We start from the raw sequence: 26,467 nt of genomic DNA, 5'->3' as shown, positions 1-26,467 counted from the left end.
GCTCGTAAAAATTTTCCGAGGAATCGGGAAAACAAGCGGGGAACGTTCGACGTTTTGCGTAGTAAAGTTTACCGAGTAAACGAACATTAGCTCGTTCCTCGGAGAATTATTCGCGCCAACGTTGTCGGAAACGAGCGCGGAAAAATTTTCGACGAAAGAATCGAATTCGAGATGCTACTCCTTTCATTTTTTCTTCTCGCTTCCTTCTTTTCGTTTCTCGAACCTATCGATATTACGTTATCGAGTTTTTCGTCGCTGAAAGTACGAAAAGTCAAAAGCATCTCGGAGCGGTCGTTCGGTAAAAAAATTAGTTCGATTACGAAACTGACCACGCGTGTCTCCTTTAAGAAAGAACTATGTATGTATATCTTTCGTTTTCGCATCCGACGCGTTCACGCGACGAGTCAGCGAAACGAAATTGATACCGTACCTTTTGTACGCTCGCATTTTCTATCGGATCTGGACAAATTTCATCTTCTCGTTTAGCAAGGGAACGCTATTAAGGGAGTACGCGTCGAAACGAAATCGAAGCGCAAAGGCTAGAAATCGTGTTCCCGATATCGGATCGAACGAGCTATCGAAATTTTTCTTCGTATTTTCGAATCGAGATCAACTGGAGTAACTCGGAAACACGGCAAAGGAATTCGCTACTTTCTACGTTGAAATCCGTCAAATGGAACGAATAAATAAATAAAAATAACGTAGCGGTAGGAGTAGAAACCGGAAGGACGTAATCGTTTGGCGAGCTGCCTGACTCCCCAAGCTTGTACATTATTGTCCGAGTCCGTTACCGTTTCGAACGTAACACGGCTTGTTGCGAGATTAACGATTCGTCGATTAGTATCGCTAACGCGCTATTTATGAAAGCGATCGTGCGATCTCGTTGAAACGACCGTAGCCCGTTCGAGTCGAAATCCGACAAAAATTAAAGGCGAACCGTTACCGGCACTTTCGTCCGCGTACGATTCGGCTACCTTTTCTTTATTCGGAATCTATTATGTTTTCTTCGGTGTTTGCCATGGACGTGACTCGATACCTGCTCTTAGTTCGCTCTTTCTTCTTCTTTCGTTTTCTTTTGCAGCTTCCCTTTTATTGCTCCGCTAGCTTCGATACCGTGCAACGCGTTTAAAATCTTCCCGTCCAACGCGAAACCTTCTATTTCTTTTTCCCGTTTACGTTTTTCCCCAATTTTTCATACTCGTTGGAAAATGTTAAATCTCGACAGGAAAGAGATTTCCAATCAAAGCCAGAGCGTTTCGTTCGAACGAACGGATAGAATAGATTATTCGACGAAAGCACGTAAACTGGACTCTCCAGGGACGATCGTGATCTCGAAGCGTGATTCGATCGGAACGAGTTGCCCGATCGCTCTCGTTACGTCGAAACGAAGAACGACGCGACGTTTCGCGAACAGGTCAACAACCATCGAAATCTTTCGATAATTATCAAATAATTATAGTTATTTGATCAAATTTAATAATTATCAAATAATCGAATCATGTAAACGGAAATAGTTAAACTATTATCGCTAGATTTCATTCGACGTGGCAAGTATTTCGTCGCTTTCGCGGTAAAATATCGTACGCGTTACCTTGTATTTTCCGTCGAGAAGCCGGATACGCATTTCGCTCTTGAATAATAATATAATTGGACGATTCATAAAGGGTAAGTGCTCGTACTTGCGCCTATGAACAGCCCTATTATCGTCAACTATCGTCTTTGTAATGCAAAATCAATTTCCTCTTCGCCTCCCGTCGTCTCGTTCGGCATCCAGTTCGACGATTCGCTCCTCTCCTCGGCGTACCGATTCAACTTCTTCTCTCCTTTAATAAACCGCTTTCAAATTCTTTCGATCGACGCGCAACAAATTACCATCCGAATTTGGTATTTCGAGTCGCGTTGTTCTTCGAAAAGGCGGAAAAAATCGAAAAAATTTGTTCAACGCGATTCGATAAAAGAATAAACGGGAAACGAAAGCGTTCGAGGGGTGGAACGTAACGGGGGGAATGCAAAGCAACGCGAACGCAAGAAGCGAGGTAGCTATCATTTTCCTCTCGATTTAGATCGTTCGTAAATCTTCGGAAGCAAACAAAGATCGCCGAAGGCTCTTCAGAGTATTTGCGGCGTTTCTTTTCGCCGAGCGGACTCGATTTATGGTGTTACGGGTCAGTTTGGTGGCGCGTATACCCAAAGGACGAGCCGTGACGAACGATTCGGCAACGCGTTTACCGGCCCTAAACGTTAAATTAACCGAAAACCATTGACAACCGCGGGGAATTCCAACGTATGTACGTCGTACGTTGTACGGTACACAACGGTTAGATGTAGGGACGCTTCGCTTTCGTACCTTTCAGCGAACAAATGTTTCCTTTTTTTATGGACAGTTTATATTTTACGCGATTACGAACGGAACTAATTAAAATAACGTTAACGAGGAGGAACGATAAACGGTTAGACCAGGAGAATCGGTGGAGAGGACGAATAAGCGTTCTCGCGATGTCCCGACGAAGCGTGGCCAAGAGGCGGTTGCTCGGGTAATAGGGAAGCTAGTATACGGTCCGTGATCCGGAACGTAGTGCCGCCTATTGGAAAATCTAGCCATTATGCGAGGCCCGGCAACTCTATCGCCGGAGTCGGCCGACCTCTCGACGGCTAAGGCCATGCTTTATTTTGCCACTCGGGGAAGTCATCCGAGGGAAGACGGCATTTTTATTCAAATTTCATTCGATCCGTCCTCGAACTTTCCTTAGACCCATTCCACTTGGAATCGTAAAATCGACCAGTTCTCTAATACCGAGACTTTGCCAATTTATTCTATTTATTCTGATCGTCGTTATTCTGATTCGCGCGCGATGCGAAACGGGTCGTGTCGAGTACGTACGCGGTATTTCTGTCGAAAGAAATACTATTTATTTGTTAAATTGTAAGCCCTTTCTTCCCGCAACGGGTGAAATTTCGAAGGAAAATCGCTCGGCGCGTGTTCGAACGGTAGAGAAGAAAAAGGCGAACGATCATGATTCGCGAAACAAAAGCGTTCGTTACAAAAGAAAACCGGTGTTGAATTTCCGCTGGAAGTCGGAGTTAGACGCGTTCGCCGCGCTATGGCACGAATAGACAACACCTAAGGCGATCGCGTACACCCGTCCGATAAGAGTTTCGGGTGTCGGTTGCCAATGTCAGCGCTGAGTTATCGTCTCGTTGTTTGTCGCGAAGTCGACCCACGTTTTGCTACGGGCGTTCGAAAAGCGGAAGCAGCCAGAAGAAGCGACTGGGTGGAACGAGGCCGAAACGAAAACGAACACTACAATCAGGGGCCGAGCTTTTGAAAGAAGAAGGGGAGAGAGCCAAAGTAATTTCATTGCTAGAAGAAAAGGAACTGCTCGTCTCCGCGACAATACTCGTCGTCGCTTCCAGCCTGTTCCACCGCGTTCGAAAATTCTCGAATACCTCTTATCGCTGACTGACTGTCTGGCTGTGTGCCTCCGAATATTCGATATCGCCGACACGCTCGTTGCGATTCTACGCGTTTTCCTTACGTATTCGACTAACGCGTAGATAACAACCCGCGATTTTCCTGCCGCGAACGAAACTGTTTCGCTCTTAACGTCGCGATCCGAAGAAGAGAAAAAATGATAATGTCCTAAAAAAGTACAGGACGACGAAACGAAAAACCGACCCAAGACGAGGAAAGAAAGAAAAAAGAGAGGAAGGAAACGAAAGAAGTGGAACTGGCCGCGAACGTTTGTCGCGACGGCAGTTGCAGTACGAAAAGAGTTGCTAATGATTCGCTAACGAGATACGTGCTCGGTCTGTTTCATGCGGAAACGAAGGAAAAACCGACCATTTTAAAAGCAGAAAAGGAGGAAGGGGCCGAGAGAGAGAGAAAACAGTCCTTTACTCGAGAGTCTTCGCCTTCACCTTTTCTGTGTTGCCTCTGATGAACTTCGTCTCGTTTTCCCTTGCTTGCTTTTATCTCTGTCTCGTCCTCTTATTGTTTTCGTGCGTCTATCGCTACATCTTTGCATGTTAAATACATCGTTTCGGTCGTTCATCGTAGATTCGCGATTCAGATTACGTAGTAGGAGGATCGCGCGATGTATAAAAGATACTAGAACGACTACGACGACGAAAAGATATTGTTACTCGCGCGACCAACTATTCGAGTCGTATCGAGAACCTTTACGGTTCTACGAGGAGGCTACGAGGAGGCTACGAGGATCGAACGAACGGACGCAAAACGAAAGAAGAAAAGTTCCAACGACGAGAAACGAAACGGCAGCCTTTGCCGGTACGCGAGCTAGTTTTTCTCGATGCAACGACTTTTCTCTCGACCTAGACTCGTTTTATTTTCCAACCGCTTTACCTTCGAACTTTTATTTACGTGTCGGTCGGAAAAGCGTTCTCGTGTCTCGACATCGACGATACCCTCGCCTAGCTAACGCCGCGCCTACACGGCTATTCCGATCCGCCTCCAACTCCCATGCTCGCGTTTCCATTAAAACCTTGCCAACCGAGGACCTCCGCGATTCTATCGACTCGATCTTTACCTACGAATATTCGTTGCTCGATCTGCCGACCGTCAAACTCAAGCGATTTAACGCAACGAAACAAACAATAACTATTATTATATTATAATAGAGGTTATTATTCCTTTTATTCGAAACAATGCCAAAGGCAAAGAAATCGATGGAAAGTTCGTGCCTATTAAATTTCGATCCCTCCCGACTAAATGACGAATGCCACGATGACCGATCGGTTACCGTTAATATTTTCGATATTGTCCTCTCGCATTCGCGTTTCGCATTCGTCATCCATCATAACTCGCGGTGCGCACGGGATCAAAGTAATTCCCTGTCAGTGACATACTTCGGCTTCTACAACGTGTCAAAGCCCTCGTTTCAAACCTATCCGTCAGTTATCAATTATCAAAAGGTATCGACGCGATACCTTTTTATTATTATTACTCGAATCATTTTCGAATCTTTCCGCCAAAGATAACGTTCAGAAATTTCCTATTCTTCTCAACGTCTTAGCGTTTTAAATGCCAGTCAATATCGATTTACCGTGTTAAAGATAAATAGAATAATTTCGTATCCTTGTTCTTTTCATTATGCATTATGCACAATGATAAAGAAACTATTTCTCCTTTTAGTTGTTCTTACTTTTACTATCTCTGCCTATCACCACAGAGTTTAATCTAGCCCGCTATAAAGTCTTAAATCCAGTAATCTTAAATTTTATTTTTCCTTCACCGAGAACATAGATGCCTTCTTTTTCGCGTTGAAGTCGGCTCATTGGCAACGCTAACGCTAAATAGAATGTACACAGTCCTCGATTGAAGAAAGAAACTTACACTACACTTTCTTATGTCATAGATCTAGATTTTCGAATCTAGGTCCCCCTTATCATTTTCGTGTCGCATTCTACCGAGACGAAAGTCGACAACAGGAGTGACCGTCGAGACCAACCGAGCCGATAGACGGCGCGTCATTTTCGCAATTTTAAATATCCAACAGAAATCTGTAGAAGCGTCTCTTATTTAATATCGATGTATGTTAAACAAGCAGATCGACGACAGAAATAAAATCTTGCAGTTGTCGCAAAGATCGCAAGATAAAACGTCCTGCCAAATACTTATCAATATATGTGTTTATATTTACTTATGTATATGTACACATCATTGATAGATAGTGATCCGCATGAGGGGTGATGTAGGAAATGTTTCGCGATACTGATCACGATTGGGTACGAATTAAGATACGGCTGATTTACGAGACTATTCTAAATAGACTTGAAACTTTCCAGCATTTGCAATCACTATTGCTCTCTGTTTCTGCCCAAATAATCGCTCTTTGTCATTCTTTTAATTTTAATCAGTTTTGCTAACGATCAATCAAAAATACGAACACGGTTTCAAACTATTACAACGTATCTGTAAGGTATTTTGTTCACCTTGCAACACGACTTTATTGCACGCGATGCGACTTGACATCAGTTTTACGAGAATGAGAATGATGGATGCTATTCTCTTTGGTATGAGCCCAGTTTACCAACTACTATAAGAATTCAAACTAATTAACCTAACTGAATCTAGTTATCTCTAAGAGGCGCTTCCGTAGGCCTGCGCTGTCGGTCACTACTATAGATCTATATGTCTATGGTCATTACATATCAGCGCCATCTATTATCATACCTAAAAGTACAGATTTTTTTCAGTTTTCGCGCGCTTCATGATCACGGCGGTGAACGTTCCATGAGTACCAATCTATCCAGACTTCTCCCTAAACGCGTATAATCGTCGTAGGAAATTTTATATTAACAATTTTACAACAATGCTTCTTTTTATATATATATATATATATATGCTGTGTAAATATGCGCATGATCTACGCATGCTTATACGCGTATCCCTTAGTACATTGTATACAATTATATTTTCGGGAAACCTTCGAGTTGCAAGTTTTAAATGGTGTTCAAACTGGCATACGGGATTTAAAAGAAAGAATTGGTATTATAAAGGTTAAAATAGTATTCTAGCAAAAGTGTAATAAATTTAAATAAGCGATGAACGTTGCTGATGGGGTTGGATATTCACGATCAGAAGTATTCGTGCTCGTGGCTAGAGTATCGTTTATCGCTGCTGTTGGATTTTTTAGTATGAAATGGATTATGAATCAGCTTGATCCTACGAACAATGCAAAAAAGAAAGCTAGGAAAAAGGTTACACATTTAATATTTTTAAATTCTTTCTTACGTAATTCATTGTTCATGTATTGAGAAAATAACCTTACTTATTGCCTTACTGATTAACAGTTTTGGAAAAAATGTGACACATGTTATTTATTTCATAGGCACGAGAACAGTTTCGGAAATTGGCCAAGACCGATAACTTATTATGGAGAGTGGACATGAATCAGTTAACGGATTATGAAATGATGATAGCTAATCATATAGTTGACCCCCAAGATATCCGAGTTTCATGGGAGAACATTGCTGGCCTTGAACACGTTATTCAAGAACTTAAGGAAACCGTTATATTACCTATACAAAGAAAAGAATTGTTTGAAGATTCTCAATTAACGCAAGCACCAAAAGTACGTGGTCATATGTTAACCATCAATATATATGTATATACATATATATATATATAAATATATACATATATATATATTTGTTATTTAATACATTTAATTCAGAGCTCGCATTTTGTTGCAAGGGTGTATTGTTGCACGGACCACCAGGTTGTGGGAAAACGATGATTGCTAAAGCGACCGCGAAGGAAACTAAAACGTGCTTTATTAATCTGGATGTTAGCATTCTAACCGATAAATGGTATGGCGAAAGTCAAAAATTAACTGCGGCAGTTTTCTCGTTGGCTGTGAAACTTCAACCGTGCATAATTTTTATCGACGAAATAGGTCTGTAACGAAAAAAGAAAAAAAAGAGAAAAAAAAAAGTTAAAAAAAATCGTCGCATAATGTATGCGAACGATACAAATTTTAGAATGTTCTGTACCGTTTGTTCTATAGATTCATTTTTAAGAGCTCGTAATTCGCAAGATCACGAAGCAACTGCGATGATGAAAGCACAGTTTATGTCTCTTTGGGATGGATTAATCACCGATCCTTCTTGCACGGTCATAGTAATGGGTGCTACCAACAGACCTCAAGACTTGGATAAAGCTATTCTTAGGCGTATGCCAGCCACTTTTCACATTGGCTTACCGGTAAATAAGATGTACAAACAATCGCGTTGTTTAAGTAACGAGTATTCGAGAATGTACGATTATTCTAAATGCATTTCAGAACGAACAACAACGAATGCAAGTGTTAAGATTGATATTAGAACATGAACCAATAGCAGAAAATGTGGATATTGCAAAGTTAGCTAAAATGGCTGAAGGTTTCTCGGGATCGGATTTACAAGAACTTTGTAGGAATGCATCTGTATATCGCGTTCGAGATTATTTACGGACCCACACGCAGTTAATATTTTGTTTTAATTATAAATGAATATAACAACCATTTTAGCGACTCAGTTTATAATTTATTTTAAAATTGTTATAGAGATGCAAGCGGAAATACCGACGATGAAGAATACCATGACGCTGTGCGACCTATCACAATGGAAGATCTTCTTACCTCGTATAAAAAGATGAAAACCTCTAAAATATATACGGGTACACTTAGTGCAGCCAAATTAGATTTAGATTAAAAGAAGATATTTATAATGTATTACTTAATAGTCTATTTTGAAAAACAGAATTAGGGAAACAATTTTATAATAATATTATATAATTTTATTTTTTCATGTATTTAAATTGTTTGTTTCTTTGAAGGAAAATTTATTCTTTTGATGTTTCACGAGTTGGGAGTAGTCATTAGATATATTCTTTTGTTTACGATGATCAGAATCAAATTGGTATTAATTACTAAGTTGTCAGTGAAACTTATCGATATTTCATAAATTAAATTTATCGGATAAATTACTAATCATAAACAATTCATTCTATAATTTACATCGACATCGTTTTGAGAACTTTCAGTTGAGTATCATAATGTAAAGTCATAATTCGATATATTTCAAGCGTCTGAGATATATCGTTATGGGTTCCTTGGGTCTTTAGATACTATAATTAGAATAAAAATAATACTCTATCGTTCTAATATGAAAGAAGATGTATATATATCTTGATGATATATATATGATATATATATTTATTGTTTAAATTAGAATGATACATAGTGTCGAAGTACATGTACGGTTACGGTGATTTCTGTTTGACATTGTATTATAATTTCGTTTCGATTCTGAAAAGTATATTCTTCGTTTTGAGAATATACTTTTTTCGATTATATACCATCGAAAAACCATAGAATTTGAAAAACCAGAGCCATTAAGTGTATATTTAAGAACAAATGAACGTAATATATGGTGGATCGGGTGTACGTCAAGAACTTGGCAACTTGATGCTGTAGATGTTCACTCTTTCTGTACACTGTACAGAATACGCTTTGGTTTCGAAATTTTTTCCGAAACTCTACTTACAAACAAATTAACTAATCGTCATCGTTACCCTTTCTATATAGGAAGTTGTAGATAATGACTCTCGTTTAGTTGCTTTTCTCCAATTCCCAAAATGCACTCTAAGCTTAAGTGCCTCAACTACGAATAAGAGAAAAAATTTGACGAATTTAGCAATATCAACATTAATGCAACATTGGTACACAGCGTCCATCGTAATGTGAATTATTAAAGAAGAATCTTGCTTTTTGCGAGGTAAAGCAGTTCTTTTACGTATGCAATGTGTATGTAAATATACAAATATGTTGTGCGTATACTATAAAATTATATCGTTTATCCACGAACAGAAGAAAATTTTTGTAACGACTGATATTACAATGATCACGGAGTACATACGTTTACTGCTATTTATGATATTAACGAAAGCTTGTAAGAGGTAATAATTTCGTTTAATCTAACTTGATAAATTTGATTTGATTCGAAGAAAACTTTCCAATACTTATGTTTCGCCGCTATGATTTATAAAATCTTTTTTTTTACCGATCAACAGATGAAATATTTTATACTGGAAATTCGTAATCCTGTCAATTTTTACTAAGTTAAATTCACGTATATACGCAGATATTTTATATATTTTAATAGATTGCGTCATAAAAAGTATTCAATGTACCTTAACGATATGTAAATTGTATCATGTTATCGTTACATCTGTACGTACAAATTTCTGAATAACTATTCGTACTTGTTATTAGTAAACGAAGTAATATTTCGAATGTCATCGCTAGTTGTACACTTGTAACCAATTCAAAAACAAGATCAAGAGAAAAATAGCGTAATTGTAAAATTTAAAGATTCAATACATCGATTTGTGCAGAAAATTTAATAACGTGTACGTACAATGTATACTCGAGTTTTATCGAAAACCATGGCTTTCCAATTGTATATACAGAAATACGGTAATTCAACGATCGAAGATGTAACTAATTTTACCGACTACTATAAGAGATTTAAAATAACGTTTATCGCTTGTACGTTATGAAATATAACGTGTCATATAAAATGTGTATGAATGCTAGGACAAAGGATCATTCAACAGCGTTGAATATAAACCATCGATATGACTTTACTTCGTCCTTAATGTACGTTAATTTTCATTTGACAAAAAAAAAGAAACAGTTCGAATAAAAAAATGTCTGATTAATAAACGAGTATTAAAATAAGAATCCTTAGAAATGTTCAATTATAAGGTTAAAGATGATACATTAATCGTGTAGAATAGAAATTTTAATCTTTATGATTTGGCGCGAATATTTGGTAAGAATAAAGGATGGAAAAATATGGGGAAAAATGGAAGGCGCATGCGCAAAGAAAACAATACTAACAGAGTATCTCCGTGAGCAACGCACAGCAACGAAAGTTTCCGGGAATGAAACTTCTAGGAGCGCAAAGTCTCTGTGAGTTTCTACCCTTTCCTTTGCTTCTTTTTTGACCGGTAATCTACGGTCTTAAAATCGGCGGTGCACATCGAGAACAGGCGAGGATAAATAACAGGCACAGCCAGGCAACGAAAAATCGCAATCAGGCGCGATCAAACGCGTCATTGTGAATGGCGCTCCTAGTGACAAAGGTAGCTGCAGATTTTCGATTTCATACCAGACATAAACTGTGTTTAAAATGGATATTACAAGAAAATACTTCGGTCCGCTAATCAATCGTAACTGATTATTTATTCTTTTAATCAGTTTTATTCTACCGATGGTTTAACAAGGATACGAAAGCGGACGCTTGAAAAAAGTACGATGGCAACGATCGGATCCCGGCACGATTGTCCGTAATATTTTGTCTACCATCGTGATCGTGATGGTTGGATCGTAGCGTGGACGGCCGTTCCGCAACACCCGCGGTGCCTGATCTTAGCATTGGTGGTGGGTGTTCGTGTCATGTGTGCGTGTGCTACCTGTGTTGGCAAAGCGAGGATGTAACGTAAAGTTTGCGAGTTCCTCGCGAGCGTATGCACATAAATATGTGCGTTCAATGCATCTGCATAAGTTACATATCTAAAAACCACTGTATCTTCGGTACCAGAACGTGAATCAAGTTTGTGCGCTACTGCTTTGACACGATGACACAGTTGTTGTATCAAAACGTGATCCTCCTGTGAATGAAGTCTTTTAAATGAAAGTTTACACCTTGTTTGGGGTGATTAAACATCGCTTGTCAGCTGCAAGGAAACTAGACTAACGAATTAGATGGATCTTCGGAAACTTTTGTATACGTTAACGTTATTTCTTAGAAATTCACCGTAACTGGGAGTGCCGCTAGACCGCGGTTGAACATGTTCCGGAAGGATTGGACCGAATTTTACGTTATATACAAGAGCAAGATTGGTTTTTTACTTTTCAAGAAGAGAGTGGTACCTTGAATGACTTCTCCAAAATTTCGCGCAAATTCTTCGTAAATAATATGTGAACTTTCAATTAAGGAGAAATTGAACGATGTATTTAGTGAAACTGGCATGAAAATGTACCGCGATGTTAAGTGGCCTCTGTGATGTATCGCGAATGATGCTTAACCTAACTTTTCCGTCGACGCTTCGACACGGCGTTTTCTTGCGAGTAATATTCTTTCGATAACGAACTCGTAACCAAACGAACGTTAATCACGAAAGATCGTCGTTTCTTTTTTTTTCTTTATTTTATTTTTTTCTTTCTTTAGTGTATCAAGCGCCGTTTTGTCTTTTCTGCTTTTTCGTGTATATATGATTTATGGTAGAATATAAGAGGTGATCGTAATTGTACAAATTCGAATACAATTTATACCTCTGATTTTATAGTGGAACGATACAAAGATTAATTTTACAGTATTCACATGAACATGTTCTTAACGATTTTATGTTTTAACATTTATATTGAAATTGGAACGTAGGTTTATTTGTATTTTTTTTTTTCCTTTTTATCCGTGATTTTTCTATCGCTTGCCAGTGCCTGTATAAAACGTATTTTTAAATACTCGTTATTAAAAATATGAGTAAAATACATGTGTATATATATATATATATATACATATATATATATATATCTGTCGTCTAAGTTGTAGTCGGTGATCCATGTTCAGGTTTTTATAAATTTTTTGTAGTAAAGGTGACGGGTAATCCTGACATTTTATTACCAACATTCTTTGCGCCAAAAACTTGTTGAAAAATCGTGATACACGTTTTTTTAGTTCGTGTTTTTGGAACTTGGAAAAAGAAGTTTATGGTTATCGAACAATTACACGGAAGTCTTGTACAATGTTTGTTTTTAAATCGTGTTGTGCGTGAATTTGATCAAATTTTACGTTTGTGCAAGTTACGTACTAATAGTCATGTCGAACCGGCAATGGTAACAGTGACTTTATTATCGAATTATAATCACGTGGTATACCGTAGCAAAAGAAGATTAAAAAAAACTCCATGAGCTGGATAATAGAAAGGACACATGCTCTGGGAATTAATGGGTATATGCTTTTCCTGCAGGAGACCTACAGGCAGCAGGTTGAATAATAAAATCTCAGAGCATATTTCGGCGTCGGTAACACCCCTCCATGTTTGTCTGGAGGAACAAAGAGGACCAGAACTGGGCTCTCGAGACGTCTCGGCTTATAGGCCACAGGTGCGTCGATTTATGTTTAAGGGAGGATGCAAAAGTTTCGCTAACAGATAATGGAATAATTTGTTTGTTTAGACAAAAAAATTGTGTGAAAAACAGGAAACAGAGGAGAGGTACGACGAAGAAGAAGAGGAAACTGAAATCATTGGAGCCGAAGCAGAAAATTTGAAATTTAGTCAGCCGAGCATGGCCAACACTATCAGTAATATGAAGATGACTAACCGTATTAAGGGGCTCGTAAGCAAACGTCGTAAACGATTTACGGAGGACGGTTTTGACCTTGATCTCACATGTATCCTTTCGCCGTAATTATTAAATTTATAGATCGAGTAGGGTGAAAAATTTTCTTAGCGAACAACTCTGTTAATGTATTCCTTAATAGTGGTGTATCGATAACAGATATAAGGGATGATTTGATAGCAATGGGTTTTCCAGCAGAGAAGTTGGAAGGAGTATATAGGAATCACATAGACGACGTCGTTAGATTGTTGGAATCCAAACACAAAGATCACTATAAAATTTACAATCTGTAAGTACTTATAAGCTAAAGAATTACAATAGTAGAATAACGTTAACGATACGTTGCGTTACAGATGTTCCGAAAGATCTTATGATTTTAAGAAGTTTAAGCAGAGGGTAGCTACGTACGCGTTCGACGATCATAATCCACCGATGTTGAATCAGATCAAGCCATTCTGCGAGGACGTGCACGAATGGCTTTCGCAGCATAAAAAGAACGTAGCGGTAGTCCATTGTAAAGCGGGTAAAGGTCGAACGGGCGTAATGGTTTGCTGCTACCTTCTTCACATTAAACAATTTCTCACTGCCACAGAAGCCCTTAACTTCTATGGAACTAAAAGGACACACGATAGGTAATTATAATGACGAGTAACTATATAATTAATTATATTCGATTTCGTAGGGATAGTTATACTTTTGATTAAATGTCGTTCTTTGCTGACGTTATTCATTGTTTAGGAAGGGGGTAACAATACCTTCTCAGAGGAGGTACGTAGATTATTATGCTACTCTCGTGCAAGAAGGATTGAATTATCAACCAGTTACATTATTATTACGAAAAATACAACTGGATCCAGCACCCATTTTTCACGGAGGTCAAGGATGTAAGAGTAATCGCTAAACGAAAGATTTTGAAAGAGGATCGAATGCAAAATACGATTATATGCAGTTTTTTTTCTTATTTTTCGTTTTAGATTTGGAGTGTATTATATCGGAATCGAAGAAAAAGATATTTAGCTCCGACATAGTGGAAGTACGGAAAGGAATGCAGAACGTTAGCATCCCGTTGAAGCACTGTATAGCGTTGACGGGGGATATACGAGTCGATTTCTTTAATAGACCAAAAATGAAACGAAAGGTATTTGTCCTGGTTGAAGGGTAAAGCAGCGAATTAACGAGATATATCGCGACGTAATTAACCGCGATTGTTTTGCTTTATACGCAGGAGAAGTTGTTTCATTTTTGGTTCAATACGTTTTTCGTGCGAGATTACTTAACGTCGGAGAACGATAACGGAGAGTTACCGGTCGAACGTTCTACGAGGGCATTGAGTTGCGACGGTACAACGATGGAATTACCCATGGTTATGTCGCACATGAAACCCAGAGCTGGGTCGCTAGCTAGTCTCGGATCCATGCCACCTACTCTTGTTTTAAGCATAGATAAATGGGGTTTAGACGACGCGCACAAGGACAAACATCACAAAGCGTACAGCGCAGATTTCAGGGTAAGTCTCTATTTTCTAATTTCTATCGTTAACAACATCTAAAATACATTTGACCTCGGCGATCGAACGGTTATTTTATTCGCGTATATATCGAATATTTCAGGTTAGTTTATTTATGCATCAAATGGGTGGTAATATAGCGCAAACTGTATCAGCGACGACGAATAGAACGGGAGAAATGCAAACGGGTGTACAGATAGGAATGGGAGGACAAGAGAGCCCTAGCGAGTCGAGCGAAGCGGATAGCAGCGAATGCGACACGACCGGAGATACAACGGGAGACGAGGACGGGGAATCTGGTGAGTCCTCTGCATCTCTGGTGGTGAATCACCATCCTCTTACACACAGCAGTAGCCGTACACACGTTAATATCCACCAAAGAGCTAGTCTCAGAGAAACTGCAAAGGGTTTACTCTCGCGTGGGGATAAAAGTAGAAATAGTCATCGACAGAGTACTAGCAATGTGAAACGTTCTTCGACTCTCGTACGTTCAGCCACGTTAGACACGTAATATATTTGATCGTATTTTGTACTTAACAGTTGAGTTCTCTGAACTGGCATTCAAGCTTTACAACTTTTACGCGAGAACGTTTTCTACTATTAGCTTTTCTTTGTTATGCCAGCATGAATCCACAGCATTCGATTAGTTGAAACGCATCGATTTTCATTTTTATCGTTTGGTATATTTAAATAACGTATTCGACGATTAATCGGTTTATTTTGAAAAATCGGCACTAGGGATAGATTTTGAAAGAAAACATTCGAAAGAACGATATTTTTCCCCGAAGAATTTCGAAGGATCGCTTTTAATTTCGATGTTAGTTCTATTAATCGGGAAGATCAGATCGATTTTTGAAAAACGGAAGTTACAGACATTACATGTAAGATTCCATTGGAATTTTCGAACGAAAGAAATTGCAGAGCGGAGTGTCGTGTTTCCTGTTCTTTTTTCCTCTCGTAGCGTGCACCATTTTGTAAAATACGATGTTCCAGTATTCGATCATTTATGATTTTTATTTAAAAGCGATTAGGAAACGCGTATCTATATTACGTTTCTTCTGTACGTTCTATACATTTTCGTTCGACTGTTTCGAGTATTTTGTCTCGGTGACTGTTTATTATTGTTATTATTATTATTATTATTATTATTATTATTAACATCATCGTCATCGTCATCATCCTCACCATAACCATCATTATTATTATTAATATTATTATTATTATTATTATTATTATTATTATTATTATTAATCGTCGTAGTAGGTGAATTTAACGTCGAGCAAGAGAATTTTCAAACGACTGCGTAACGGTGTACCATGTACGAGACTAGTATTTATTTTAAAATGGTGTAACGGAACCGATTTGTAAAGGTTCATTGACCAGTACGTGAAATACGAGGACAAGAAACGCGACAATTTATTATATTCGCATCAGTTTTTACGTTATGTTTCTGCTCGTTGTACAAGTATATTCTTTGTTTGTGGCATTAAGGAGAGAAGGGACGAGTTAAGCGTATACCGATTGCCTTAGATCCTGTGATCGTACACGTTCTTTGAAGTAACGGAAACTATATTCGTATATGTTCGAGTGGACGCGTTAGTAGCGGCGTTAGAATGCTTGTACGATAATATGTTTACGCGTGTACAGAAAAAAATATTTCATTCTCTCGATATTCGTAAATAGGAATATGTTAAATGTTAACAGGCTGTGCAATTTTTCTAAACGTTTATTCCTTGATATGTAGTAAGCACGATTTTTTTCTACAGATGTCAAGGTGTATTTAATTTCAACTAAGCTATCGCGTATCCCATAAAGTAAATTATCACGATTTCATTAGATAACCGTTGAAGATGCATTAATACGCAAACGAATTGTTCATTTTCTCCGATAGAAGGCGATGATACGCGTGAAAATTCGTTACAAAGTCGTACGTTGTTGTTATTATTTTTCATATGTTCGTCATCTATTTGTTAAATGTGTAAAATTGATATCGAACGTGGGTGGAAACGAATGGAACGATACCGTAAAATTCAGTTTTAAAGGAGCGGTCTTAAAACTGATATTTTGCGCGTGTTCGCTTCTTCTTTTCCGTAATTGTTGGATCGTTGCTCGCGTATCGATTAAAGTATCCTTTATCGGGCTGAAAATACACGTTACGATAATGTCGTGATAATTTGAACAAGTTAAATAGCTTGCAACCAGCATCGATCGATAATTCGAAAAACTTGGTCGATACGGCGTCGGTCCTGCCGCGTCTTTTATCGTTTTAAACAATTTCTACGATCTTAATTTAGTTTGTTACGGAAATATGTGGATATTTTTACAAAGTAAACGCGCATATCGTTAAGTACCTACAAACTATTGATAAGTAAATTATGATACGGTTCAAGGCTGTCGTTCAAACGCGATCAAAGTTTCTTCTTTCTTTTTTATAGTTTTCTCGGAAGCTGTACGCTTCCGTTTTCGTTTACGCGCAGATTCGTTTTGCGTTCGGTTGCTAGACTTTCCTCTCCAGTTCGATTTGCACGTGTCGGTAAACGCGTTTCATCGGTAAATAAATGTACCTTAAACCTGGAATATTTCGTCATTTTTTTTTTCTTTTTTCTTTCTTTTTTTTTTTTCATTCTTTTGTATATTCGTTAATCTTTGATGGCTTGGAGAGTTCTTTAAACGGCGTTCTCGTTGCGGTTTTCGATTCTACAACGAAGGTAGAACCTATAAATTAATTTATTATTATCTGCCGAAACATTGAAATTCAGTTATCTTTGAATGATCTGCGCGCGTTCGACCGTGTGATACATTTGTTCAATTTTGATTGCGTGATCGTCGTAGAAAATTCCTAGACTTTTAGATTGCGTGTAACGACAAAGCAGAAAGACTACGAATAGTTTATCGCGTCTAGTGTGATTGTTATTATTATTATTATTTAGAATTTTGTTGACGAGGAAGCGTGACAGAGATACAAAGTTCCAAACAATAAGAAACCTTAATTACGATCGACTTCGTATAAATGTTGCTAAAGTTGTTAGGCGTAACGAAGATCAATATCTTCGTACGTAGTAATTTTGTAAATACCGTTGTAAAAATTTGTCGCGGTAATAATTGGGCAACTTTTCATGTACAGGGAATAGATGTTCAGATTTTTTAATTTTTTTTTTCTTAGCTATCGGTTATCGATAAGTTCCTTTTTAAATTGTCTCACTTTTCTAATTTTAACGAGTGTTTGACGAAAATACAAAGATTATAACGATCTGACAATTGTTTATAAAACAGGCATCCAAAAACGTAAAATAACGAATATCAAAGCCCTGACACGTTTTAATTCTATTCTAGTTTTTTTACACAATTGCATGTTGTAGTAATCGGATATTCGTAATGTCTGAAAACTCTGTGAAATTCGTGCATTGCATCTCTATTTCGTATCGTGTAACGGCCATTTTGTGATACTATTATATTTATAATTATTAACCGTATCGTTGTTATCTCCTTATTCTCGTTCTTCTTCGTATTATTAATTATCAATTATTTATTATTATTATTATTATTATTATTATTATTATATTATCATCATTATGCACTGTCATCGTTGTCGTCATATAATCATTATCATCTTCAACCTCTACTGCTATTGCTATTATTATTATTATTATTGTTATTCTATATTATTATTATTATTATCATCACCATAAGCGTGATCATCAGCGCCATCTTCATTATTACTGTTCTTCTCATTATTATTATTATTATTATTATTATTATTAATTATTAATATTATTATTATTAATTATTATTATTACTATTATCATTATCATCATCATCATCATCACCGCCAATAAAATGTTAGCGATTTTTAAATGTACCCGTATATTATAAAACATATTCCTGTAAGAAATATTTTAAGGAGAATATTATACGTGCATTACATTTTGAAAGTAGTGTGTTTTTGGTATCTTATGCTTACATCTTCCGAGTCTCTCGTGATCCGTAAACTGTTCACTTCCATATCCTTGTATCTGGTGCTGATTTACTACAGGGTTTACCTGTGTCTTTCTTTCCTGTCCGCTGTTCCTTAGCAAATAAACGAATACATCGTTTGCAACGCTTTCGACCGATTATCTTCAATTTGATTCGGCTCGATCGAAAATCGATATCCGGTCGGAACGCGTTCCCGATAACCTAACATTTTGACGATCTGAGATTCGATAAAATTTCTGGCGCTTATAATTAATAAGCTAATTCACGTAACGATTAGGAGCTTATTGCTCGGATGCAGGTTAAATAAAAAGAATAAAATGTTATTGAACGAAAGACAACGAAAGAACCACGTCAAAGTGTTAGTATATCGCATAATCGGTAGAATAGCTTTTTATTTGAGTCCACGTAGAAACTCGCTATCTCGCACGCTTATTCTTTTTCCGTTTAGAAAATATGTTGGTGGGTGTGAAATATTCGTCGCGCTCCTCGAAACGTTTACTTCTGCCTATTAAGGTATACAACGATACGATTAGTCGACGTTATTTCCGATTGCTTTTTCGCATGCATGAACGTAAATGGTACTTGCGCGGTGCCTCTCGTAACGTGTACCTATTTCATCTCCGAAAGAATATTTCACGCGGCGAGGGTACGAGCGTCGAATCGTCTTCGCGAACGAACACGCGTTTCGCGGACTTTCGAATATCGTTAATCAAAATTGTACTTGGTTAACGCTTAAACGGTTGGACAAACGAGACATTTCGAACTCGATTGGAGAAAGCGTAAAGATAATTTCGCGTGGTATGAGCCGTTTAAGCGTTAAAAGGAAGTAAGAAAACGTGGTAAACGTAGGAGAGGAGGAAGAGGAAAAAGAAGAAGTAGAAGAAGAGGAGAAAGAAGAAGAAGAAAGGGAAGGAAAACGTGTTTAGACGAAGCCCCCCCCGGTTTTCCCTTTATCGTAGCATCCTCTTTAGTTGGAAAGTTGAAGCACATACACACGCACACACGACATACACGCACGCGCGCGCGCACCTCCGTACGCGTATATACCCGTTAATTGTCCCGTGTATATAAGTACATATGTATACGTACACGTAAATAGGTATTTTGCACGCACGATTATTGACTGATTGCGTCTCTGTGTGTCTGTTCACCCCCTTAGTGGACATGGACCAGCGCGTTGGCCGATACCGCCTTCTCTCGGACGGAGGAATGATAGATGTTTTGTGAGCGCATCGCCGATCGCGATCGTCCCTGTACATCGCTCCTTCCTACGAACGTTACAAACTCGACTATCTTTCTTATCCCGTTCGATGATCCATGCGTTTCTCTTCTCTTCCTCGCGAGTGCTGCGCTCTCTTATTCGATTAGCTTCCTTTTTCGACGACTACCCTTTTCTTCCGTTCGACCGATCGTGTCGGGATATATCGAAAAGTTTCGCGCTTCTTTTATGAAAATTTGCGTCCCATAGTGTTAGCAGAATCGATATTTTTCATAGACAATGTTTTTATATACTCATCATCGACGAGCTTGTAAATTTTCTTAACAGCACGGCACGGCACCGTACGTTCGACCGCGATAAAACGCTCGGCTTCGTTAACCACGCGATTAACCACGCGATTAACCACGCGAATCGCGTACGTCCTTTCTCGTCGCGTCGATCGGTGGGTCTTTTCCTAACAACGCGAAAGTTTAGTCGAGTTCGTAAACGCTGACCGATGCTTCGAAGGAATGTTCGCGTTGCTCCGTGAGCTGACGAGGGTGATGCGCTTGCATACATTACGGATCCAGATGAAATAATGCTGTAAGAAATGGCAAGACTATTTTCGTAACGTTAATAAATTATAAGTCAATAACAGTAAGAAGAGGAGGAGGATCAGCAAGAGGAGGAGGCGGAAGCGGAGGAGGAGCGACGGAAAGAAGAAATATAACGAGAAGATAAAACAGCGTCAGCGACAAGGACAGAAATGGCAAGAAAGGATAACTGTAACGATAATAATTATAGCGATAACGATATTGGTAACGACGATGATAATACGAGACGCCGTTTAGAAGGAGAATGAGAATTTCGCTACTTATCCTTCGTTCGATAACCGGTGACATTTATCGTTTAACTTTGCGTTCAATTTCTTTTTCAACGATCGAGACGATGCACGAACGATTCGTCGAACACGAATCGCCGCGTAGCTTTAGATATATTTTTCTATGAAAATCGACACGCTTTTTCGCAACGCGTACGATTCCCAAAGGATCGTTTACTCGAGGAAATTCGATGAAAAACCATAAAACGTGACGAAGAAAAAGAGAGTCGTCGATTCCGTACGATTCGACTCGCGCGCGGTCGATCTCGTCGCGATACTCTGCGCGCGTTTTCTTCCGCGAACTCGATTCGAAAAGCAAAGCGGTGAACTACGGGTTGGATTTCGAAGAAACGTTTCACTTTGCGCTCGTATCTTCAGCGACAATTTCGTAAATACGTCGGCGCAAATTAATCTGTTAGTCGAATTGCTCGATATTCGTACAAGTATATTTTTTCCTAGAGGTTCTTTTCGGATGAAAAGCGTCGAAATAATGTAGAGACTGTGACGGTGGAGCTGTGTAGGGGTTGGAGAAGTAGAAAAAACAGTATGGTTTCTGACGCCGTCCTTTTTTAACGCGTAATTTCTACATCGTGATAACTCGATTTCATCCGCGTTTCCTTCTGTCTCCCCTACCCCCTCTCTTTCTTTCTTTCTTTGCCTCAAGAAACGAAGGAAAAACAACGATTCGAATACCGTTTGACGCTTCGCGTTTCGTATCTTTCGAATACTTCCACGAGTCGGTGAAAATTCCGAAAAGATTGTCCAGAATACGCGTGGTCGTTCGATAACCGACGAACAGACGAAATGATCGCGTGCGCGGATTCGCGTTTACCTCGAAAAAAGAAAATCATTGTTAACGCGTTCTTGCGTCTCGTCGTCGAAACGAGGTCTGACCGAAGAACGGGAGAAAGAGAAAGGAAGAGAGAGAGAGAGAGAGAGAGCGAGCGAGGAAAGGTGGAAGAAAGCGAACGAAACTTTACTCGCGTCGAGTCGAAATAACGAATTTTCGGTTACGTCGAACGGATTAGTAAATTTACCTCCCTCGAAACTATTAAAATCGCTCGTACGGTTGAATCGCCGGACAACTGTTAGGATGTCTCGATATTTCACCCGTTGAGAAGTAACGGGCGAGGAAAGAAGAGGATAAATTTACTAAATACGTTATCATTTTTTTACTGGTCGATGCAACAACGGTTGCTGCACACGCGTGTACGATATGTCGTTATTCGGCGCCGCGACGTACGCGCTTCTCGAACGTATTTTTTCTCGTACGAAGCCCACGAATACCGTTTTATAAGCGACACCTATTAAAATGAACTTTTATATGATTCAATGCGGAATGTTCAAATATATAAATAAGATGCGTTATTTTCTCGGTGATATCGTTATACTGTACATGAACGAACAGGCGTAACCGTCAGAATTTTGTCCTCTCCAAACTCGTTCGCCGTCCTTTTTTCCTCCATATCGATTAATTTTCACCTTTCTATGTTTCTCCGTTCCATTTTCTTTTCGCTTTAACGATGATTCTTTTGTTTGTTCCAACGAAATACGCTAGGAAACACCGTGTATAGAGTACAAAAGATGGAACGGCAAGAACAGTGTCAGTCGCAGTCGCAAACGCAATCGCAATCGCAGCAATTTAAATTTATTATCACAGGTATGCATCTCTTTCGTGGATTCGTCGCAGACGATTATTTTCTTTTTCCTTTCATTTTTCTTCTTTCTTCTTTCTTCTGTTGCTCTTTATACATTTGTTTCGCTGTAATGAACGCGCGCCGATGAAATGTTTACGTGACTGACGCTGACTCTGCTTACAGGGGAGTCGACGTATTTGTGACTTTGAAAACTAGACTGGTACGACGAGCGAGGATCGATCCGAGCTAAGCTCTCTTCTCAAGAACGCTCCCGCCTGACTGCAACGCATCGCTCGATCACGAGCAACTCTGTCTATGCCTGCCAGTTCATCGCCACACGCGACGCGTATCCTTATTCCCTTTAGCCGTTGCGCCGCGCCCTTCGCGTTTCCTTCATCTTTTTCTCTTGTTCGCTTCCCTTACTTTCTGCCCTCCTCGAACTCGGATATTTTTATCGTTCGCTATACTTTTATCGCCTTTCGTCGTATACGCGACCACGTTATTTTTCGTCGAAAGACGAAATCGCAGAAACAAAACGAACGATTCTTGAACGCGTTTCGACGTGTGCTCGACGAACCTTGCCGGGTGATCTTCTTTTCGATTTTAATTTATCGGGACGCGGTATTTTATATTTTCTTACCGAAGCTTTTTATCGCGTGGGACGACATAGTTTTTTTTTTTTATCCTTATCGAGCAATATCGATTTTAAACGTTGAATTCGTATCTCGTATCGTTCGTTTGTCCGCGCTGTCCGAATCGCTGCGCGTTCGGACATCGAAACGACTCTTCTTTTCTCGTCGTTGTTTCCGCGCGTGTACGCCTATCGTTAAGAGGTCTTTCTCGTCGCGGAACGAATTCGTTTGCCCGGTACGATACGGACGGTGAACGCGGTTACCGTCGCGCTTCGTTGTAATCGCCGATTAGCGCTAACTATCGCGAATAGAGAAAGAAAAGATAGAAAAAAATAGTAAGAAGAAAGAGGAGAAGGAAAATTCGCGTTGGAAAAATGTTTGGGGAATCCGCGATCGAAGTAACGAGAAGACGCACGAGTTACCGGAAGCCGAACCGGGGCCAACAAGTTTCAAACTTTCCGCGCGTTGTCGGATAGAAATTATAGATGCGGTTAATTATTGTAAGATGTATTTATAGAAATATGCGAACACTTTCTCGAAACACAAAGTACAAAAGTAACACGATCGGATCTCAAACGTTTCGAAATAATTGCGCTTGCTTCTTTAAGAGTACGTATACTTAAGATATTTTATATAATCGTTATTAAGCAATTAGTCGAAAGTTGACAAGTATTGTACAAAACTGTTCCATCGATCTCTCGAACGTCGTTACCGTTAATCGTTAATCGTTAATCGTTAATCGTTAACGCGACAAAGGCAAATCGATCGGAGTAAAAAATATTTGGCGGGCGACCCGAAGGCGTCCCGTCGCGCGTTCTTAGCAATCTCCTGAACGATCGGTTTATTTCGAACGATCGTAGCGCGTCTCGTCTCGCTTCGCGAACTTCACACACGGCACGCAAAGTCGGACGAAAAGTAAATAAAACTATGAAAGGAAACTAAACGAAGCTAAAGAACGATATAAATCGTAGAATCGCGAGAGAGTTAGAGCGCCACGATCGTTCACGGAAGCTATAGTTTCGATATTCGATCGAAACGCTCGGACGAAACGACGTCGGTTCGCTACGTTACAATTTGTAAAAATGGAAATACCGTACAATACAGAGGTACAAGTCTACTCTATTTCTCTGGAGGAAATCTGTATCGGGCTTTGGTCGCATCGCGTTCTCTGGTCGTTCGCCGATACTCGACGAACTTTACCTTCCTCTGCCTCGTCCACGATTGAAACCGCCTCTACCACGACCGGCAACTTTTCCCTTCGGCGGCGGAGACTTTGGTCTGAGCGCTTCGATGCGTTCGGTGCAGCCGGTGGTGATCTGACCATTGGCGAAGTAACCGGTATAAAGGTCCGCGTTGAAGTTGGTGTTGGTTAATTCGGGTCCAACGGTGAGCCAGCCAGGTCGAATGGTACCGTCGCGACCGAACAAGTGCAACCTGAGAAGAAAACGCAACGAAAGGTAGGTCGTCGTTTCTAGCGGGTATACTCTCGCCTTCTTCCTTACCGTCGTCTGCCGAGACAGAAATGCTCGATTATGTGGAATATCTCGACGGGTTTCTCTATCGAACCGTACTCGGGCTCCTCCGATATGATCAGATCGATATCGACGTTCGCGTGAATGAAATCGCCGTCCGTCGATCGCCTAACCGTCCCTTTGATTCCCATCAAACAGTGTTCCTTGGTTCTCTGAAGAACCGCTTTACTGTCCAGATTTTTGCTGTGTCCCGGATTGTTGATGTTGGTACGAATCCAACAAATGTCCTCGCACCGTCTAAAGCCCCATTTGCGAAGACAAAACCGACCCATGTCCAATCCGTCGCTGCTGCCGCACCAGAGAAACACGAAGCTTCGATTGGCTGCCACTTCGCCGATATCTAATTCCATTATCTACGAAGTTGTTTTTAATACGCGCGTTGCGAACCACCCGAGTCGCTCGTCTCGCTTTATTATCTTCGGGACTCGTTTCTTCTCGCGAGAATTTTCCTCTCGGTACTTACCTGATCCCAATTCCAGAGCTGAACGTTCGTGGCGCCGCAGGTTCGTTGATACTCCTCCAACGGAGGCTCTATCAGTATAACGTCAAACTTGCAGTTCAAATCTTTCAAATTGTACGCGAGCAAGTCCGTCTTTAGATACATGGGAGGCGTGGCGGTTTCCGCTATCAAGTCGTCCTTCAGTTTGATCAGTTCTCGTAGTTTCGGATATTCCTCGAATCTGTCCGCCAAACCCACGTCTCTGATGAAATTTTGCGGTCGTTGACCCGTGTCGATGAAATGTTGACAGTAATCGTTGTGCGGATTCGACGACTGAGTTCCCTTTAAAAAATACGCGAAGCGACGAATAACGAGAGTGGGTCGCGCGAACCGGTCAACCTACCTTCAGGAACGTCGACGAGTCTTTGTAAACGATCTCGTCGGTCGGGACCGCGTCGTTTTTCGCGTCTTTCGCGCCATTTTCCGACCTCTCCGGTATCGATTTCACTCGTTTCCTTTGCGCGTCATCGACGTCGGTGCCCAGAATTTGTCGCAGCTCGTCCACGCTCGAAACGCCTAGCTACTAGACAGAAAAACGATCCGTATTACCTGTCATAACCTCAAATCGGCTATCTTGAGCGGTTCAAAGTTCCGCCTCACCGTTTGTGCGAGCAACTTTTTTCGCTTTTGGGAACGTTCTCGTAACGTTTGAAGCATTTTTCGACGATTCGACCGTTCCTCGGAACGAATCGTTCAGTGTTCGTGGACGTTTGTCAAGCTCGTTACGGCGATCGCGCTACGTCGGCGCGGTCACTGTCTTTTTTTTTTTTTTTTTTTTTTCTGTAAATTCAATTCTAAAAGCACACGCGTTCGCGAGAAAATTCACCGGTGTCGATATCCGTTGATTCGCGGATTTTCATGTTCGACGATTCTCGATCGGAGGTTTCGCGACGACGTTAAAACGCGCGACGCGACAAGTAGGATATTTTTCTGGTCGGCGCCACGGGCGCCGATGCGTTGCCCTCTCGCGGCAATCCGTCCAACTACCGCGAGCGCCTTTAACTCGAAGCGCGTCGAGGCGAACGTTTCCCAAAGATCGTTACGAACACTTGCTTTTGCTTGTTATCGGAATCGCGTTCGAATCCTCCGTCGGCACGGGGCTGCGAAAATACGCGCGCGATAACGTGCGCGCATTTTTCGTTCGTTTTTTGGCTGGAGCGAAGGAAGAAAGAGACGCGGAGGGTAAAGCGGATAGACGCTCGGTTAGAAAGGCAGATCGAGAGCGAAAGTTACGGGGGGAGCTTGAAAGGAAAAAAAAGAGTGGAAATCGAAATAAAATGAAGCCGATAAGGGTGTTTAAGCTTGCGACGAGAGACGGGTACGGGCGAACGGCGGCAACCCGCCAAGCGTGTCTCGATCGATGGACCGTTCGTCAGTCGACTTTTAAATCGATCGAGGCGCGGGGCCTGATCGTCGCGCGATCTTGTCCGTGCGAAACGACCGACTCGATCGACCACCGCTCGTTTAACGATCGCGCGTATCTATCGAATAGAAACGCGAACGGCGTGCTCTTTTAAAAAAAGAAAGTAATCGAAATCGTTGATAACTATTTCGATGCGCGGTGTCGGAATTTCTGCGATTTCCGCACGCGGCCCCGATCGACGGCCGCTCGGCGTCGGTCGGTAACGATCGGTATTAATCGGTGTAAGAAATGGAAATACGAAGGACGAGGACGGTAAGACGCCGACTCTCCTTC

The 26,467-nt window shown here is 40.3% G+C and overlaps 3 protein-coding genes and 1 long non-coding RNA gene across 7 annotated transcripts; 2 read left to right on the top strand and 2 right to left on the bottom strand.

The window, feature by feature from the left end:
- The first annotated feature begins 6,372 nt into the window (after positions 1-6,372).
- On the top strand, positions 6,373-12,674 carry LOC100882974 (no mitochondrial derivative). The gene is made up of 7 exons (XM_003708111.3): positions 6,373-6,720; positions 6,852-7,094; positions 7,217-7,418; positions 7,530-7,726; positions 7,806-7,984; positions 8,067-11,639; positions 12,160-12,674. Exons 1-6 carry the CDS (start codon positions 6,565-6,567, stop codon positions 8,212-8,214), a joined length of 1,125 nt encoding a protein of 374 aa, XP_003708159.1. The 5' UTR covers positions 6,373-6,564; the 3' UTR covers positions 8,215-11,639; positions 12,160-12,674.
- Pten (phosphatase and tensin-like protein) lies at positions 10,318-23,862 on the top strand. Of its 4 annotated transcripts, XM_012296895.2 has the most exons (11): positions 10,318-10,478; positions 12,539-12,674; positions 12,747-12,963; positions 13,071-13,200; positions 13,265-13,543; positions 13,650-13,795; positions 13,886-14,049; positions 14,137-14,418; positions 14,522-14,717; positions 22,030-22,131; positions 22,292-23,862. In XM_012296895.2, the coding sequence occupies exons 1-11, from the start codon at positions 10,318-10,320 to the stop codon at positions 22,309-22,311; spliced, it is 1,833 nt and encodes a 610-aa protein (XP_012152285.2). In that variant the 3' UTR covers positions 22,312-23,862. The 4 variants fall into 4 exon arrangements, with proteins under 4 accessions (XP_012152285.2, XP_076387008.1, XP_003708160.3 ...); XM_076530893.1 differs by lacking the exons at positions 22,030-22,131; positions 22,292-23,862 and adding an exon at positions 19,553-22,023; XM_003708112.3 differs by lacking the exons at positions 22,030-22,131; positions 22,292-23,862 and having other exon boundaries at positions 14,522-15,563.
- On the bottom strand, positions 16,127-19,553 carry LOC143264304 (uncharacterized). The gene is made up of 2 exons (XR_013037923.1): positions 18,380-19,553; positions 16,127-18,300 (listed from the first exon to the last, which is right to left on the bottom strand). It is a non-coding gene; the product is annotated as an uncharacterized LOC143264304 (long non-coding RNA).
- On the bottom strand, positions 23,232-25,995 carry Mettl14 (methyltransferase like 14). Its single transcript, XM_076530918.1, has 5 exons — positions 25,372-25,995; positions 25,115-25,291; positions 24,736-25,053; positions 24,243-24,625; positions 23,232-24,174 (listed from the first exon to the last, which is right to left on the bottom strand). Exons 1-5 carry the CDS (start codon positions 25,426-25,428, stop codon positions 23,937-23,939), a joined length of 1,173 nt encoding a protein of 390 aa, XP_076387033.1. The 5' UTR covers positions 25,429-25,995; the 3' UTR covers positions 23,232-23,936.
- Positions 25,996-26,467: the final 472 nt, after the last annotated feature.

This window comes from Megachile rotundata, chromosome 4 (genome assembly GCF_050947335.1).
Source record: "Megachile rotundata isolate GNS110a chromosome 4, iyMegRotu1, whole genome shotgun sequence".
Classification (NCBI taxonomy): domain Eukaryota; kingdom Metazoa; phylum Arthropoda; class Insecta; order Hymenoptera; family Megachilidae; genus Megachile; species Megachile rotundata.
Note: the sequence above shows the minus strand (reverse complement) of the source record. Positions and strands in the feature narration are given on the sequence as shown.

Excerpts from the sequence above, each read along its gene's own strand:
- LOC100882974 (XM_003708111.3), top strand. The coding sequence starts at position 6,565 with ATGAACGTTGCTGATGGGGTTGGATATTCACGATCAGAAGTATTCGTG. Across the intron at positions 7,727-7,805 it reads CTTTTCACATTGGCTTACCG|AACGAACAACAACGAATGCA; the intron begins GTAAATAAGATG and ends AATGCATTTCAG. Across the intron at positions 7,985-8,066 it reads TATTTACGGACCCACACGCA|AGATGCAAGCGGAAATACCG; the intron begins GTTAATATTTTG and ends AAATTGTTATAG.
- Pten (XM_003708112.3), top strand. The coding sequence starts at position 10,318 with ATGATTTGGCGCGAATATTTGGTAAGAATAAAGGATGGAAAAATATGG. Across the intron at positions 10,479-12,538 it reads TCTAGGAGCGCAAAGTCTCT|GAGACCTACAGGCAGCAGGT; the intron begins GTGAGTTTCTAC and ends CTTTTCCTGCAG. Across the intron at positions 12,675-12,746 it reads TCTCGGCTTATAGGCCACAG|ACAAAAAAATTGTGTGAAAA; the intron begins GTGCGTCGATTT and ends TTGTTTGTTTAG.
- Mettl14 (XM_076530918.1), bottom strand. The coding sequence starts at position 25,428 with ATGCTTCAAACGTTACGAGAACGTTCCCAAAAGCGAAAAAAGTTGCTC. Across the intron at positions 25,292-25,371 it reads AAAAGTTGCTCGCACAAACG|CTAGGCGTTTCGAGCGTGGA; the intron begins GTGAGGCGGAAC and ends TCTGTCTAGTAG. Across the intron at positions 24,175-24,242 it reads TTCTGTCTCGGCAGACGACG|GTTGCACTTGTTCGGTCGCG; the intron begins GTAAGGAAGAAG and ends TTTTCTTCTCAG.